This window comes from Carassius carassius, chromosome 15 (genome assembly GCF_963082965.1).
Source record: "Carassius carassius chromosome 15, fCarCar2.1, whole genome shotgun sequence".
In the NCBI taxonomy this organism is placed as follows: Eukaryota; Metazoa; Chordata; class Actinopteri; order Cypriniformes; family Cyprinidae; genus Carassius; species Carassius carassius.
The window spans coordinates 25369696-25387287 of NC_081769.1; the positions used below are offsets into that span (position 1 = coordinate 25369696).

The 17592-nt window shown below is 36.9% G+C and overlaps 1 protein-coding gene across 12 annotated transcripts in view; it reads right to left on the reverse strand.

The window, feature by feature from the left end:
* The window catches only part of LOC132158674 (receptor-type tyrosine-protein phosphatase U), a 228802-nt gene that overhangs the window by 135570 nt on the left and 75640 nt on the right, over positions 1-17592 (reverse strand). For all 12 annotated transcript variants that reach the window (XM_059568197.1, XM_059568194.1, XM_059568187.1 and 9 more), the window contains exon 2: positions 8772-8900. In XM_059568197.1, the coding sequence (XP_059424180.1) occupies positions 8772-8900 (129 nt within the window). The remainder of the gene's footprint in view (positions 1-8771; positions 8901-17592) is intronic.

Here is a 17592-nt window from a genome sequence, read left to right on the forward strand (position 1 = left end):
AACACAATTGGACTCAGTCATCTCAATAGCGGCATCAATGGCTTCCAAAGTTGGCATTCCAGTTTTCCATTCATGGCAGCAAACACTCTCGACCTCTGTTGGCATGGCCTCACATCTCCTGCATGAGCACCACCATGTCTCCCGGACTCTCTGTCTATTTGAGGCTGTTAGTTGTGCCACTGCTGATGCAGCCGCCTCCATATGCCTGAGTTCTTAATCACTGTACTCCGGTTCAAACAGATAGGGCTGAGCCAAAAACTGAATATCCTCTTCTCTAATATCAAAATCCTCCGACATTTTCTTTTAAATACTCTTTTATATAACTCTTCACGGAAATCCCAAGTGTAGTTTTGTTTTGCTCTGCTCTCTGGCTGCACTGGCGCGTTCGTTCTACGTCACGACGCTTCCTACGATACGCCATACGTCATACGCCGACATCCTTCTCCCGTGAACGCGCGTCGACCGTGGCCGGAAGCCAGATATTTTCGTTTATAAAGTTTAAAATATGTATATTTTTACGACAAAACCGCACGGATTACCATCAAGAGGCCTTCGTTTACCCCCCTGGAGCCGGATGGATTACTTTTGAGAAGGATGCATTCACATTTCGGAACTTCAAAGAGGTGAGCCCCATAGCTACACATTATAACCACTGAAAGATCTAAAACATTTTCTAAAATAACTGAAAATGTGTTCGTCTGAAAAAAGATCGACATATGCATCTCGAATGGCTTGAGGGTGAGTAAATCATGGCTTGAATATCATTTTTAGGCGAACTATTCCTTTAAATTTTGTGAAAAATGTATGCTACTACTAGTTTATTTTGCAATTACTGACACTTAAGCCCCTTTCACACTGCGATTCTGGAAAATACATGAGTAATGTGTCCCGGCAATTGTTCCCGGGTCGCTAGATTTTGCCCCTTTCACACAGCCACTGATTTCCTGGAATATGTGCATGCGTGCGTTCACACAACCCGTAAAGGTCCCATAATGACACGTGACATCAGGATGTGACGTGTAATGTATGAGTCGAAAATGCTAGGCACGTTAACTTTCTCTTAAGCTGGCGAACGATCTCAGCTTTAGTGTGGACAGTGAGGAACTACTTGATCTCTGCTTCATTACAGTTTGCACATACTTTTTCGTCGCAAACGTTGATCTGCTTTCAAAACTCCTGGCAAAAGAGTCGCACGATAATGTGCGTCAACACTATGACACGGCATTTGTTCTGGCTTTTGTTCACACAGAGCTTGTTATGGGACTGAACCCGGCAATGTTACTAGGTCCCCAACATTGGACAGATCCCAGAATCAATCCCAGGACGTGTTTGCTTTCACACAGAAGGTGATCCGACAATGTTCCGGCAATTTTCCTGGACCATCGTGCAGTGTGAAAGGGGCTTTACATTATCCCTTACATAAGTATGATAAAATATTTTACTGGTTTAAATAAAGAAAGAAAAGAAAAAAAGAAATATCTGCATTATATTGTATTTATTGTCACAATGTTCACGAAAACTAAATAAATATAAAAGATAAATGAAATGGAAAGGAAAAAACTCAAAATATGACATCATTCTTGTCTAGTTGCCTTTGATCTATAACAATAAGACATAAATATAGCTGCAAGCAGCAATTACGATTTTACAATTACGCAATTACAATTACCAAGCACTCCAGCGGAAAGTTGAGGAGTTAAGCATGCCATGTAGCATTACATGAAGTGCAACAATTAGCAATTAAACCTCCTAGGATGATTGTAATTGAAATGGCTGAAAAATCATAAAGAAAACCACTAGTAATAAGATTAAAAGGCCTATCACTTTTGACCAGCAGGTGGCGCTGTAATCAAATCAAATTAAAAATTAAAAAGTTATTAGTATTTTTATGTGTAATTATTCATGGTTAATGAATGGTTTATTATTCCAATAGGTGGCGCTGTTACCAAATTTATGTGGCATGGTCAGTGTGAGGTGGCGATGACACACAAAGTTTGGTGCAAATATGTCAAAGCGTTGCAGAGATACAGCCTCAAATGCATTTTGGCACCCTTCCAGCAAATTCGTTGATGCGCTAAATGAGAACCGTTTCGTATATCGACACAAAATCCACAACTTTTTGCCAGCATAGTCTGAAGATGATTCACGTCAAATTTGGTGAAAATCGGACTAACGGTCTAGGAGGAGTTCGAAAAAGTAGGTTTTCAACATTAATCAAAATGGCGGACAGGAAGTATGGCCAATTTTCGATGCTCTCGGCATTACCCACAGAATATAGGGAGACCAGATTCATTTCAATAGTCTTATTTATTAAAAGTTATTAGCAATTTTGTGATATTTAATTATAACTCTTGACCACAAGGTGGCGCTGCAAACAAACTTTTTGAGTACCTTCAGGGCATGGAGCCGAAGATTTTTGTAATTATTTTCGTAATGATACGATAATGCATTCAAAAAATACAGCATTTTAAAACATAATTCAAAATGGCCAACACCTAAAATGGCTGACACGGGAAAATTTCATTCGATCATATCATATCATTCGACTCGACATGTCTCGCTGAATCTAAAGAGACCAGTTGTGTGATTTTTGGCCAAACCATTCAGAAGTTATAAGCAAAAATATGCATTTTTCATATCTTCTGACCACTAGGTGGCACTGCATCAAAACACTGCAGGTAGTCTCAGGTCATGGTTATTATAACACACACCAAGTTTGGTTTCAATATGCCAAACCGTTGCCAAGATATAGCCTCACATGCATTCTTGCGTGCTTTTCGTCAAATTTGTTCAACTGTCATTCGAGAACAGTTGGATGAATCAACCTGAATTCCACAACTTTTTGCCAGCATGGTCTGAAGATGATCTGAGCCAATTTTCGTGAAAATAGGACTAACCGTCTAGGACAAGTTCGAAAAAGTATTTTTTACGAACAATAAAATATAGCAAAAAAACTAAACCTTGCGATTTTTTAATTTTGGTGTTCATTCGACTTGGCATAGCCAAGGATTCAGAGGAAAAAATATTGTACTTTTGTGGCTTACGGTTCAAAAGTTATTAGCATAGAAACTTGTAATCTTTGGACAAGTGGTAGTGCTAGAGAGTTGGAGTCAGAGTCTCTAAACATGCTGTGGTTAATGTTGATATTGTCCTCTATCAGTGAGCCAAATTGCACAACTTTCCTGCAAGCGGTTCTATGGGCTGCCATAGACTTGCGGCAGAAGAAGAAGCAGAATAATAATAAGAATCCTAACGGATACAATAGGTGCCTATGCACCTTCGGGGTTGTTTATTTATGTGACCACCCTATTTATAAAGAAGTAAAGAACAGAAATAACCAGCGCTCTAGCTTCTTGTTTTCACCAAGCGAGTGAGACATCATTCCAAAACAGACCTGGTCATAAACAAGTCCAAACATAAACACGCAGCCTGATTCAAATTAATTGCAGCACACAGCAAACTCCATTCCATCCATACTGTATGTGTGGATAGTCGGTTTTGAGAGTCCCAGAGCAGAAGTCAGTGATTGAGAGACAGCGGATGGAGGCAGGCAGATCTGGGCTTCAGGAAACTTTATTAGATCAGTGAGGGAAGCCAGCCAGGTCTGATAATGACCCTACAACTCCACCAGATGTGTCTCCCCACCAACTTCCCCTGTCAGGGGCCCCTGTGGTCTCTCATATCAGTGATGAATAAGGTCTGGGCATCAGAGTGTGGATAATGTGCAGATGGGACATGAGCCTGCTGTTTGAGAGAGGTGAAGGGCAGCTGGTAATAAAGACCTACAGGTCTCTGATCAGCACCATGTGCCTTGGTGCCTCTTTGACTAAGGAGGACGTAATAAGATACAACATGCCCAGAGAATTGCCTGGCTTTAGCGCTAATATCTGTGGGAACCTGCTTCCAGTGAGGAGATTACAGTAGATCTCTGTCGAACCCAGAGGTCTGGCTTAAGATGAGAAAGGACCAATTAGGTTATCTGAAGTGCTGCAGGTTTCTCTCCCTACCACATTGACCGAGAGGTCTGTCTGTTTCACCAACCATTTCACATGGACAAAGACATTAGACTGCAGTGTGACGGACTTCCAACTAATGATAAAAAATGTAATAATCTCCTTGCAAATGAATGCTAACCCCTTGACCTCAAGTGTACATGCCTCTTCTCTGCTTTCCCTCTCTAAAATGAATACTCGCCAAATGAGAGTAAAAATTGACTTTGGTGCATAAATAAAACAGTGCCAATATGTGGTTTAAGTCAGACTGTAAGAATGAAATTCTAAACTCAAATTTAAATCAAATCAAAGACATACCGATAAAGTCCCTGAAAGCAGTAAGTAATCTGAGATCTTTTCCCTAAGTGGAAAATGTACCATCATACATTATCTTGGGTTTCCATTATTCCAGGACTCCACAATGGAAACATGCATTTGGCAGAACCTTTTATTTTAAGCAATTAAGATTTTAGTTTGTGAATGTTTGTCAATATGACTATAAAATAAGAATAACTGCAATTATTACTACTACTAAGACAACTATTTTTACCTATTTAACATATTGCACAGTCAAATTAAAAATAAAAATGTATAGACAATGAAGTGCCTTGAAAAATTGTAATATATATATATATATATATATATATATATGTATACACACACATGAAATCAGTCTGGGGGCAATCCAGATAACTGATGGGTTGAAAGTCACATGTCTCATGAGTTTCTATTTCAAATTTGTAGAAGATACTATGAAAAAATTCTTGGTATTAAAAAAAAGATTTAGTCATTAAACATACCACTGCATAGTTTTTCAATTAAAAAACAACAGACATAATCTTAGACATTGTATAAGTGGTTTATTTGAGCACTAGAAAAAATATAATAAGAATAATTTGAGTAATAAAAATAAATAAGAAAAAGATAAGAAATAACTATGTATGCACATTACAGTACATCCTGAGATTGCTAGAAATACAGCATTCACACTGATGCTCTTTTTTTTGTTGTTGTTAAAATAATTATAAACAATATTATTTTATCTCTCTTCTTGGGATAATAGTATATGGGTTTGGCAAAAAATGTAATAATATGATTGTACTTTTATTATAATTAAATAAATATTAAAATGTATTGTATCTTTTTTATACATTTGCTATTCATTTAAATATTTTTACATATTTAAGTGTCTCTCCCATGTCGCAGTAATGTAAATGTGAAAATGTAATTTTCTTCCCTGTACCCATTCATGTTCCCCCTTCCTAAACCTCTTCCTCAGATATAACACTATTAGGATTTGTCTCCTAACAGTGAGATACAGGTTATCACTGCAAAACTTTACCGCTTTATCCACACACCGGGACCAGACTTACACCCGTCCTCTTGTAAACAGTCTTATCTTCTAAGCAAAAGTTAGCTCAGCGACATGCTCTGAATTAACATGGGCGACGGCGACAAGATCTCTGCCGAGAAAATATAACTGGGCCTTGTTTAGGAGAGCTCAATGTTTGCATATCGAGACAGAAACAACATGAAAGGATCCATTTTGCCACTCAGTACCATGGCAGTTTCTGACCTAGTTTCCCAAAGCCAAAGCACCCCATGTTAAGACGATCAAAATCTGCCGGTTAAAATGTCTGTGTGGGGTTCTCCATTTAAAAAATACATGGTAAACTCCCACTGCGGGGCGAACGTGCGATGTCAATGTCTGTTTACGTTCACACTATCAAACACTTCCTGCTGTGTTTCCAAGGGGTGACATCATTCTCACCTACTTAAACTTTGCATGCCTAGACTCATCTGTTGCCCTCAGAGAAGAGTGAATGTCACACGACAGACAGTCGGCTTTAATTAAACCCAGAGGGAAATGTATTAATTACTGCACAGCGCCTGTGACTGCGGGTGAGGTGTCTTGGGTCTGCATATGATTAGAATGCTGATTATGAATTTCTGTGGAGGATTCCATCATACTCAACAGTCCTAATCACTCATTCATATATTTAACACAAGCTGATTATAGTTTTGCTTTAATGGCTTTAGTACTATTTTCACAATTTAAAAACTGCTAAATTTACAGTTCAAAACTGATTTATTCGATTTATTCAAAACCTGCTACTTAGCTTCCATTAGCATAAAACTATCCTTTCACACTACAATTATGTCTAATCATAAGATTATTGTAATGGTTAATGAGAGCATTTGATTTAATTACCAAAAAAATGATGATCTGTCAATTTAGTCATTTTCACAATCATTTAGTTCAAAAGCAAATTATGCAAGACCAAATTACCTTTAGAAATGCTGAATGTAGAAATCACAATACTTAATATAAATAAAATGTTATATATAATAACAATAATAATAAAAATATAAAGATAATTATAATTTATATATAGAGAGATTGAGAGAGAGAGGAAGAGAGAGAGAAAGATTTATTTTATATTTATTAATTTCTACTAATAAAAAATAAATGATAATATTTTTATTTTATGATCAAATCCTAATATTTATATTTCTTTAGATTACAGTAGATGAAGAGAAAAGGTACTTTGTGAGTTTTGTGTACCAAAGGTTCTTTTTATAAATTTTTTTGATCTGTTAATATTTTATTGCTAAACACTTAAGGTTATTATATATTATTCCATATAATTGTATATGATTTATATTATATTATTTTACATTATATTATATTATATTATATTATATTATATTATACACACAATTATTATTTTATTGCAAATGTACTGCTACATTTGTGGATGTCTACTCATAAAGATTAAGGACAGCCGGCCCTCTCTGTAAATTCTTATTCTTCTGGTAGTCTTTGACCTTCCGTTCAAACTGGTGTAGATTATAGTGCTAGGGATTACATTCCCACTGAGATATGCTTTTCACAAGCCTCTCTCATCCAGGTCCCCTGTGTTTTACTTCATCGCTGAGAACCTTACCTAACTTTTATCTGTTTCATTGTGTCATCGGCATCCTATCTCTCCTCACATCGATGTCCTTGCAATCCATCTGTCTCTTTCACTGACTTACCACCGTTGTCTGCCTAATCCAATTACTAGTTCTGCACTTTCTTGCCTCCCTCTGCTTGTTTTGATCTAGTTTAAACAATGGCTCTCAATAAAAGACCCTTCCCAGCAGGCCATGCACATCTCTCTGACACTTCCCGTTCGGGATGGGCTACATTTCAAAGAACTCATTGATTGTCAGGATTGATTCGTTTCAGACGGGGCCAAACCCCTAATCACTTCTGTTTCATCCGTTGACACGGACAAAATAAGACATTGAGAGACAAGACCTGCTGATGTGTGCTTATAGATCAGACTCTTACCTTTCTTATTTCACCTGCTTGTTTTGACTGGACAATGTTGATTTGCATGTGACCACATGTAGTGATTGCACCCGTGCCAGGGGAATTCTATTCATTTCCTGCACCAACCCATTGACAAAATTTGAATATGGCTACATGTTCCCGGTAGTTCCTGATTTGATGATATCAACACATTTTACGTGTGAAACGTTCTCCAAATTTGTATAAAACTACAAATGAAACAAGAAAAAAATAAAGAACATGCTGTAATGTGGGCTGTTAGAAAGAAGGTATACAAAATGGATGGATTTGTTATGGGTGATTATAATAATAATAATAATAATAATAATAATAATAAGCATTATTATTACTACTACTAAAAAAAAAAAAAATTGTGCTCTGCATTTAACCCATCTAAAGTGCACACACACAGAGCAGTGAACACACACACACTGTGAACACACACCCGGAGCAGTGGGCAGCCATTTATGTTGCTGCGCCCGGGGAGCAGTTAGGGGTTCGATGCCTTGCTCAAGGGCACCTCAGTCGTGGTACTGAGGGTGGAGAGAGAACTGTACATGCACTCCCCCCACCCACAATTCCTGCCGGCCCGAGACTCGAACTCACAACCCTTTGATTGTGAGTCCGATTTTCTAACCACTAGGCCACGACTTCCCTATATATATATATATATGAAATATATGTAATATTTTTATACTTTTATAATTTTATTTTAAGAATTTTAATAAGAAATACCTCATTTATTTAATAAATAATTTTTATAATATTGATAACATCGATATATAATTAGATTATATTAATTAGCAAAGTGTGCGCAGGTAATAACGATAATAATAATTGCATTATAATTTATTTTAAAACAATTATAAAATATTATAGATATTAAAAAAACAGTAAAAAAATTTAATATAATATTTTTTTTTTCTTGATAAAAACTCAGCATTTTTCTTTAGATTACAGTGTAGCAAAAGGTAATTTGTGATTTTGTGTCACAAATAAGCATTAAATCTGCGTTTTTGTAGTACCATAAATATTTTTATTAGATCTGTTGATTGTTACTTTTTTCATTTTTAATAAAATAAATTATTATAATTAAAAGCATTATTATTGTCATAATAATAATAATAATAATAATAATAATAAGAACAATGGGATATTAAATTATTATTATATTGACAAGGTTGTCAGTAGATTTGTATCAACACATCTTACACTTGAAACTTTTCCCAAATAAAACTTTTCCCCATTTTACAAAACTACAAGTAAAACAAACATAAAATAAATAAACAGCATGCTGCGATGGGGGCCGTCCTTCCAGCTGTCACTCTGATGAAACCAGTAGGAGGCCATGCGAGATGGACAGGTCCACAGTGTGAAACGGTTTGCGACACAGTGTGAAATAACCTGGCAGAATAAGAATGGGCAATGCTGGGCAGACTTACCACGCAAGAGATCAGAGGTGGAGTGTGGCGAGGCATGAGCGCGGAACAGCTGCCAATCAAAGTCATCCTCCTCCCCTTGGCTGAACTCGCACAGGCTGGGGTCGGAGTCCTCATCAAACGTGCAGCCCGCTGCAGAGAAGCAAAACAACTTATCAGTCTTGATGCAAGTCCCTGACTTCCTCTCATTAAAAACCTTTAGTGGCCTGGGATACGTGCTTCCTGCTTAACCTGACAAATCTCCGTACATGAATTATTAAAAGCGTCTGGTCGTATATTTAAAAGCCTCCGGGGCAATAACATTTCATTTGGACATCATTTGATCCACAATTTGTTGACACTAAAATGTGCATTACAATATGACTCTTCAATCCTCTGGGGAGGTTAATGTGGCTACAGGCAGACGTACGAGGACCCCCTGGCCCGGCAGCCTAATTAAGCAGCCGTGTGTTATTTGGGGCCCTGTTTCATCATGCGAGCCCCTGTGATCTGATTTCTGTTTGAGCAGAGTGAGAAATGCCAGACTGCACACCCACATATACAGTGCTCCCAACACCGGCTCTTTAGGCAGACAGCATTCGCCAAAGCAATCATATGTGTATGTGTGTGTGTGTGTGTGTGTGTGTGTGTGTGTGTGTGTGTGTGTGTGTGTGTGTGTGTGTGTGTGTGTGTGTAAACAAATATTTTTTACCAATATATAAATGTACGTGTGTGTATATACACACACATAATAATATACACAGTACCGCACATATATTATGTAAGAACAAACTTTTATTTTGGATGTGATTAATCGCAATTAATCCCAAGTAAACTGACAAGTGATCACCCTTCTTTTTAAAAATCACCACTGACTGAAAAACCATATACATTTCTAAAGCATTCCATTTAAAAAATATATTTAAAACAGTTCACAAAAGTTCACAAACTTCCTGTTAGGCCTTTAACACAGGGTCAACTAACACTTTAATCTTTCTGTAACTATTCCACACTATTATTCTAATCCATCAGGGACTTCTTAAACTTCTCAGCCTGCAACTAATTTCGATTCCAAATTACATTTAATACGCAGCACATTTGTGACCTCAGGGCAGCAGCTTAATGTGCCACAGCCTGAGCACCTCACCACATCTGCTGTGGTCCTTCACATTAACTGTGTAGGGGTGAGAAAGAGCAGGCAGCAGCGGGCAGTCCACAAATCCCAGTCACATGCTGCTGACTTGAGCCAACTCAAAGCAGACGGGGCAGAGGGGAGAGAAATCACACAGGCAATGGCTTTGACAAAACTATGACATCAAGGTGACCCTTGTAGCTGACTGCCTCATTACGCCACCCCTGGGCCTGCCACGACAATGGACAAATGGGGATAGTTTTACATCTGGCTAGTACAACAAATTGGTTGCTTGTATTTATTATTTCAAAAGCATCTGTGCTTGCATAATAGACATGTCTAAGTATAAGTTTTATTGTAACTGACCTAAAGGTCTCTGTAAGTTATAATTAAACACTGTGAAACACCCAAAAATAGTTAGGTCTCACACAACTCACTAAAAAATTCATTAAAGGGGTAATATGATGTGATTAAAATTTTTCCTTTCTCTTTGGATTGTTACAAGCTCTGCATAGCGAAGATCTGTAAAGTTGCAAAGCCTAAATTCTCAAATCAAGAGATATTCTTTATAAAAGTTAAAAGTCAACCACTCGGCTCATAACATGCCCCCACATGCCCCACAAGATTTGCATGATGCCCCCCAAATGTTCATGCAAAGAAAGAAAGCATAATTCAATTCTGATTCTCGCTGTTGCCACAGGCGCCATGTTTTGGAGTTGCTGTGTGTTTTGTTGTGAAAGATAAATTACTTTGTTTGGCCTTCCAAAAGAGGAAACAACTAGAAATCAGTGGTTAAGTTGTATTTACAACACTGTTCCGGAATAGTTCAACCCAAATATTCAGATGTGTGCAGCGCATTTTACATAGGATGAGGATTGTTTCCTGGAAGAGTAGCCTACAATGCCAGTGTCTGTTTCTATAAAATGGGGCAATTCCAACTCTGCAAGGACAGTCTGGCGCTTCTGACTCACATCCTGTAAGTACGTCCGTTTAAAGAATTTGCCACTGACGATTCAAACGTGAGTTTTTGTTAGTAGCACTTGTTGTTTGTTGTTTCTCCTATCACAAATGCAGACATGGTTTTGTGTTTACAGAGCGCGATACACAATACAACACGTAAAAAGACAGTATAAGACATTACAATCAGTAATTATGTCCCAACTGGATGCTACAAATGCCTTGTTTGTAATGGGTTTTATTGGTTTTGTCTCATCGCACCAGGACACATGGCATCACAGTATGGTAAGGAGCATAACATTTCCGTCACACGCTTGAGACATTTTGGCCAATCACAATGCACTGGATAGCTGGCCAATCAGCGTACACCTCGCTTTTCAGACTGATGAGCTTTATAAAAATTATGCGTTTCAGAAAGGCGGGGCATAGAAGAACAACAATAATGTACAGTACATGGAAAATTTTGGGTTTTTTTTTCTTAAACCGCATAAACACATTGCATTACACTAAATACACCAAATAATGTTCTTTTTAGCAACGTCATATGACCCATTTAATAGAATACTAAAAAAATCTGAATCACATAATTGTTGAGTGGAATCTGGATCAGAAGCAAAATCATTACATTCCTTGCAAATCCGGTCCCTGTTACTCATGTAAGTCAGAACAAAAGAAGGCGAGAATCTTCCTAGAGTTTTTTTTCCAGTAGGTTTCATTTATGCCATTCGCTAACAGCTCAGCACAGGGATCTGTTTCTGTAGGAGCGGGAAAAGATACCAAAGCTGACAAACTGAGACCTTATTTAGGCAATTACTTTTCTCCTTCCAAAGCCAAAGACATTTGAGACATTCTCTGAAGATCCTGAGAGAAACGTGGAACGCCCAGCTTTTCTTTCCATCAGTACACATCATCTTAAAGCCAAGCACAAACGATTTACCATCATGACTGAACAACTACAATCAAGTCCTCCACTCCACTCCCCCAAACCCCTCGCCTCAGCCTCGTCATGACTGCCTCCAATAAGTAATTACAATAGAATTTGGCACAGCAACACAACACAAAGAAAACATCAGGTTTGAGCCACTGCCAGGGTTGAAAGCCCCTTGGCTAGAGAGCATTAAGGCTTTTGTGCGTGCCGGCTCATCCACTTGTTTTGTTTATTAATGTGAACAAGTTCCCTTTGGAGAGTTGGGCTGTTATTAGCCTTCATTAAAATTTTGAAGAATTAGCTTGTCTGAGCCCTCTAAGGACATACCAATGAATCCTGACGCATTCAGGCTATCAATAGCTTCAAACCTACAGATGAAGAATCTGATTAACTTCAAACCTCTTCAGTTTTTTTCAATATGCTTTTAACCATTTTACTGTCAACTGAGAATGTTCTGTTGCTGATTGCATGACATTATATATTGTGGCAAAAGGATAGGGCTTAATTTGTTTACTTAAATGAAATAACATTTTAATGAAATATATGTTTTAAATACTATGTACAATACTATGTACGATCCTATGATTATTGCTGGGGATTTTCAGTGATTTTTCCTGTATCTTAATGAGTAAGTCACTGATCCATTTCAGTCATCTGATTCATTTGAAACACAATCATTTCAGAAACAAATCAAATAACTCTTTAAGAGTGACTCAGTGAATCGTCATTCAAAAATATTGGTTCATGCAGGAAGTGACCTTCTAAATGCGAGTATTTGAGTTGTTCACTCAAACAATTAGTTTAAAAGGAAAAAAGTTCCAAATTGAATCATTCAAGAAATTAACATTTAAAAGTATAATAGTAGGGGGCCCCACTTTATTTTAAGTGTCCTTAATAGCTGTGTACTTACATAGTAACTAAATGTGTACGTAGTATGTAACCACAGTGCAAGTACACGTTTAGTACATAGTATCTACAACTAGGGTGGCTGTGACGGTTTGGGATTTTTCTTACCGCGTTGAAGGCACAACAAATCAACATGGTTTGGTGGTTAATCACAATTTTATAAAAGCACAACGTTTTGTTGATATTGTGAGTGCACACAAATAAAAGAAGACCCTGTGCAGTTACGAATGTTTACTTTTTCTTTGAGCAAAAATGATGGTATCCACTGAGAATAATGCAAGTGATCACGCTGGCTCCATATCCTGCAAAGTGTCCCTGCACAAACTATTGGATATAGCACACATTTATCTAGGTTTAAGGTTTAAACATTATACGTTATATGCTTGAACTGTTTTATATATATATATATAGATTTTATTTTAGGCGAGTCGTGATGATTTGAGAAGGCTAAATTTATCAAATATAGGCTATGATCAGCTCTTCCCCCTTTATAATACTGCTTTCCGTAAAGTTCCCGCCCCCCTTTTTTTAGGCTATAAATATAGGCTATGATCAGCTCACTCTCTGCTGCTGGCCACTTGGTTGTTACGTTAAAAAACTATAACATGTATTTAACGAACAAAAAAATTTTTTTTTTTTTTCCAGCAGCCCCTTAAACATAGGACGGAACAGTGGTGTCTGCAGATTTATGGCTGTACGCACCGCGCGTTGTACATGAGCGCTCAGACCTGAGATACAGGCTATATTTTAAAGCTGTTTTTAAAGCATTTTCTGTTAGGATAAAAAAAAATAGGCTAATAAATGTATTCAAATATCAGACAAATTCGCGTTAAAACAAAAAAATGCTCCAAACATTTTTCTAAATTAACATATATATATATATATATATATATATATATATATATATATATATACAGTAAGTTATATATATATAACTTATATATATATATAGTCACTTTTTTTAATTACATGCAAAACTGAACTATTTTAATAGCTGAAACAGTAGTATATAAGCTGTTTTGGGAGAAGGGGGGAAAAAAAGACTGGCTAGGGCCTATATTTGAGACCCGTGCAGGGCTCTAATCTACTTCATCTAACGCTGCTTTGTTCTCTGTTGTTTTCTGTGAGCATGCTCTTGATACAAGCATTTATATAACTTTCACTAGTAAAAAAAAAAAAAAAGTGCGGTGATGATGGTGATGACCTCAACATTGCGGTCGCCATCTATTTACCGCGTTTACGTGGTTATACTGTTATCGTCACAGCCCTATCTACAGCTGTAATTTTTCTGCAACTACACATGTAACAACCATCAGGATGGTTTGTTTAAGTAGAAATGTGTAACAGAACATTAGTAAAAACACTTTATTTCACTTCACTAAGTACTCATGTAACAGGAATTATAACTACATTTTATAACAACAATTATGTATAAGAGTAATTGGAACCATTTGATCCAGGGGGTGGAGATGGGTAGGTTTAGGAATATGTAAAGTGGGAGTAGTTGGATCTTGAGTTGGAGTTGGTGCACCACTGTAATACCAGTGTACTTGCATGGTAACTCCTCAGGAACTGTCCACTTAAGTGTAACATTTTCTTTACCCAAAAGTGCTGTTAGTCCTGTTACTTTCATTACCAAAAAGTGTTGTTACCAATGTCCTGCTACACATTTGTACTTAAACATACCATTCAGTTGGTTGTTACATATGTGTAGTTACACAAACATTAGAGCTGTAGATACCAACCTTTATTTTGGTAGATACCAACCAATTTTTAATGCTACAGGAAAGAGAGAAATATGAATAGAATAGAAAAATAATTCCCTATTTTAGCATCAAACAGACAGTATTATCATGTTTTGCTTAGGGAACACCAAAACCTTTTTTGCTAAAGATGTAAGTAAACCACAAACTGAAACCCAGAAGCAATGATACAGATCAAAGAACTAAATCTGACGCTATGGATCTGCTGAAAACAGTACAGATTTAATCTGTACCACAAAATGTTGTGTCTTCAGGGGTTGTAAGGATCTGCTTGCTAGCTAGCTGGGGTTCTACTACCGAGAAAAGAGCAGGGACAAGACAAATAGGATGTTGTCAGAGGATCAGGGGAATGTCTCAGATTTATCTAGAGCAGTAATGTCAGAGAGAGGCCATTTGTTTAACAATGCTTCCAGGTTAGCACTACCTTGCCAAGGGATATTTCAAATGTGTCCCACTTTGAAATGTGCATCCTATCCTAACCTCAACTTGCCTTCTGAGTTTTATTTTTTCATCAATTAGATTCTTCTTGCCAGACATGTTCTCATGAGGTTTGTGACATCCCTCACCACCTCGTCTTTAAATTGAGTTCTTGTGCCACACTTTGAGACCTACTTTTAATACTGGTAGAAAATTTCTGAAGTGTAAAATAAATAAATAAATAAATACATACATACATATTGGTGAAAAAATTACAAAAGATGGACATCACCTGCATGTTCTTAGCAAAAATATTTATATACATTAATTATATGTGTGTGTGTGTGTGTGTGTGTGTGTGTGTGTGTGTGTGTGTGTGTGTGTGTGTGTGTGTGTGTGTGTGTGTGTTTTATTTGATAAATGATATATTTATGAGGCAAAATGGTAAGATAATTTGACCTGTTTTCAAAGAATTTTAATTTTATTGAAGTTTACTTTTACTTTAATTTTATTATAGCATATCATTTATGGAGGTTTATGCTTACGATTCATAGGTTTTCGATTCGATTCAAGAACGATTTTTGCAAATTTAGAACGATTCAATTAGATTCGATTCACAATTAAATTCGATTCGATTCGATTATAACGATTCGATTCTGCATTCTTTAAGTGCATTCACGGGATTATTTAAATGCTTCTACTAAATTCTTTAAATGCTTAGTCAGGGGGCAAATTACAGTAGCATTTATGGTTAGAGAACCATAGGTTATAAAAAAATATAATAATAAAAATCTTTTGTACATTGTTAAATGATAGTTTAAGGATTCAACATGGCATACGTAAAAATGTATGTAAGCCAAGTTTTTAAAAAAGAGCTTAAAGAGTATTATGTATAAGCTAATATTTTGTCACACCAGGGGCGTAGCCATAATTTCAGAAGTGACAGAAATGTCAAATACAGTCATTTTATGTATGTAGCATATATAATATTAATGATAATAATAATAATAATTATTTATTTTATTTTTTTTTACAAGGAATTATCATCTTTTTTAATTACTTTTAATTGGCTGTAATAAATCAAATACACTGCTGGACAATAATCAATCATTTGTAATCGATATTTTTTTCCTAATGGCAATTTTATGATTGTTTTATATACTAGGCTACATTTAATTAGCAATTATTTAAATTTTCTGCACAGAATAAGGTAGAAAATATACTTTATAGTTTCTGTACTGTAATAAATGTCAATTAGCACTGCATCATTCATAAATTGTTTGTGGGTTTCATCAGTTCATTCTGCTTTTATTCAGTTTAGCTGCAGATATAGCCTGGCACGTCTATGAGAGCGAGATCGCTTCTCTTTCAGTGTGAAAACGTCTTCATCTCTATTTAACATTTCCTCTCCATCAGCGAATGATTCTGAGAGAAAACGTTCCAGATGTCTGTTTGCTAATGAAACAAACGCTACTTTCATGCATCTGATTATCAGATAAATCTCGCGCTCTTATTTCAAGGTGGTTGTTAATGCTGTGGTTAATTTTAAAAGTTTCCTTCGTATATTCGGTTCCTCCGCATTGTTTAAACACATTTATCATTCAGTGGAACTGTGCGTATGATTTAGACACTTACATTTCTGCTCCGTCCATGCAATAAATACAGCTGTCGATGGCTCCGGTAACTCCGTCGGTAAGATGCAGAGAGCCATTGACAAACTACAGAAAAGTAAAACTACTTCACGTTAGCATTACTGGCCACGAGTCCTATAGATCACACGTCAGCTGCGTCAGAGACGAACGGAGCGCGAGCGCAATCCTGTGACAGTCTCACAAACAGTGGAGCGCGTGAAGGACAGATAAGAGGCACGATTCACGAACACTCTTCTAGATCTCTATTAATTCGTGCGTGTAGTAATTTAATGTGTATACATTTTGAAAGCATTGAATCGCTATAGAAATCGGGATTCATTCGATTCTTAGCATTTTGAATCAATTACTGTCCAAGATCGGCGATTCACGATTCAAAAATCATGTTTCAAGATCGATGCATATGAATCGACAGGGTTTGTAATCGATGCATCGAGAAAACGAGTGAATCGTTACACCCCTACTTGACAGTGTAGCGTGTGTAATATTGTGAGACACTTTAATATGATTCAACAGATGCAATGAAGTCATACTGCATGTCAGTAAACCAAAATCAAAACGACTGCATCCCAAATAAAGTTTAGCTCATCATCCACATTTTTCATGCACACACATAGCTGCAGGCATCCATTGTGACTGAGTAAAATTCTGTTCGTGGTCAGTTGTCGCGTGCCACCAATAGTTAACGCAATCTCAACTGCCATACTGTATGTGCTACGAAAAGGTGAGTTTTCTATATTTTCCTGAAAAGTTTTCCTGTTAAAAACAGCTCTCTGTAGCTGAAAAATGATTTGTTGTTATTAACAGCCAAACACGATGATTGTCTTGATGAGCTAACTCCTTTTTAACCAAGGCAAAGTAATTCATAGGATTTTAAATGAATTACTTTCTTTCCCTCTCTCCTCGAAAAGCACTAGCACTTTGACTAACACCTTCTGTGTATACTGAGAGAAGACGCCACGCCATACGAACTAGCTTTTAGCTTCCCCATGCTTTTGCCAGCTGTTGTAACCCATTTCTGCATTAATCAGACATTCCCACACTGCTTAGGCACGTGGCTGGAATGCGCCGCGGCGGTCTGGGCCTTAGCCTA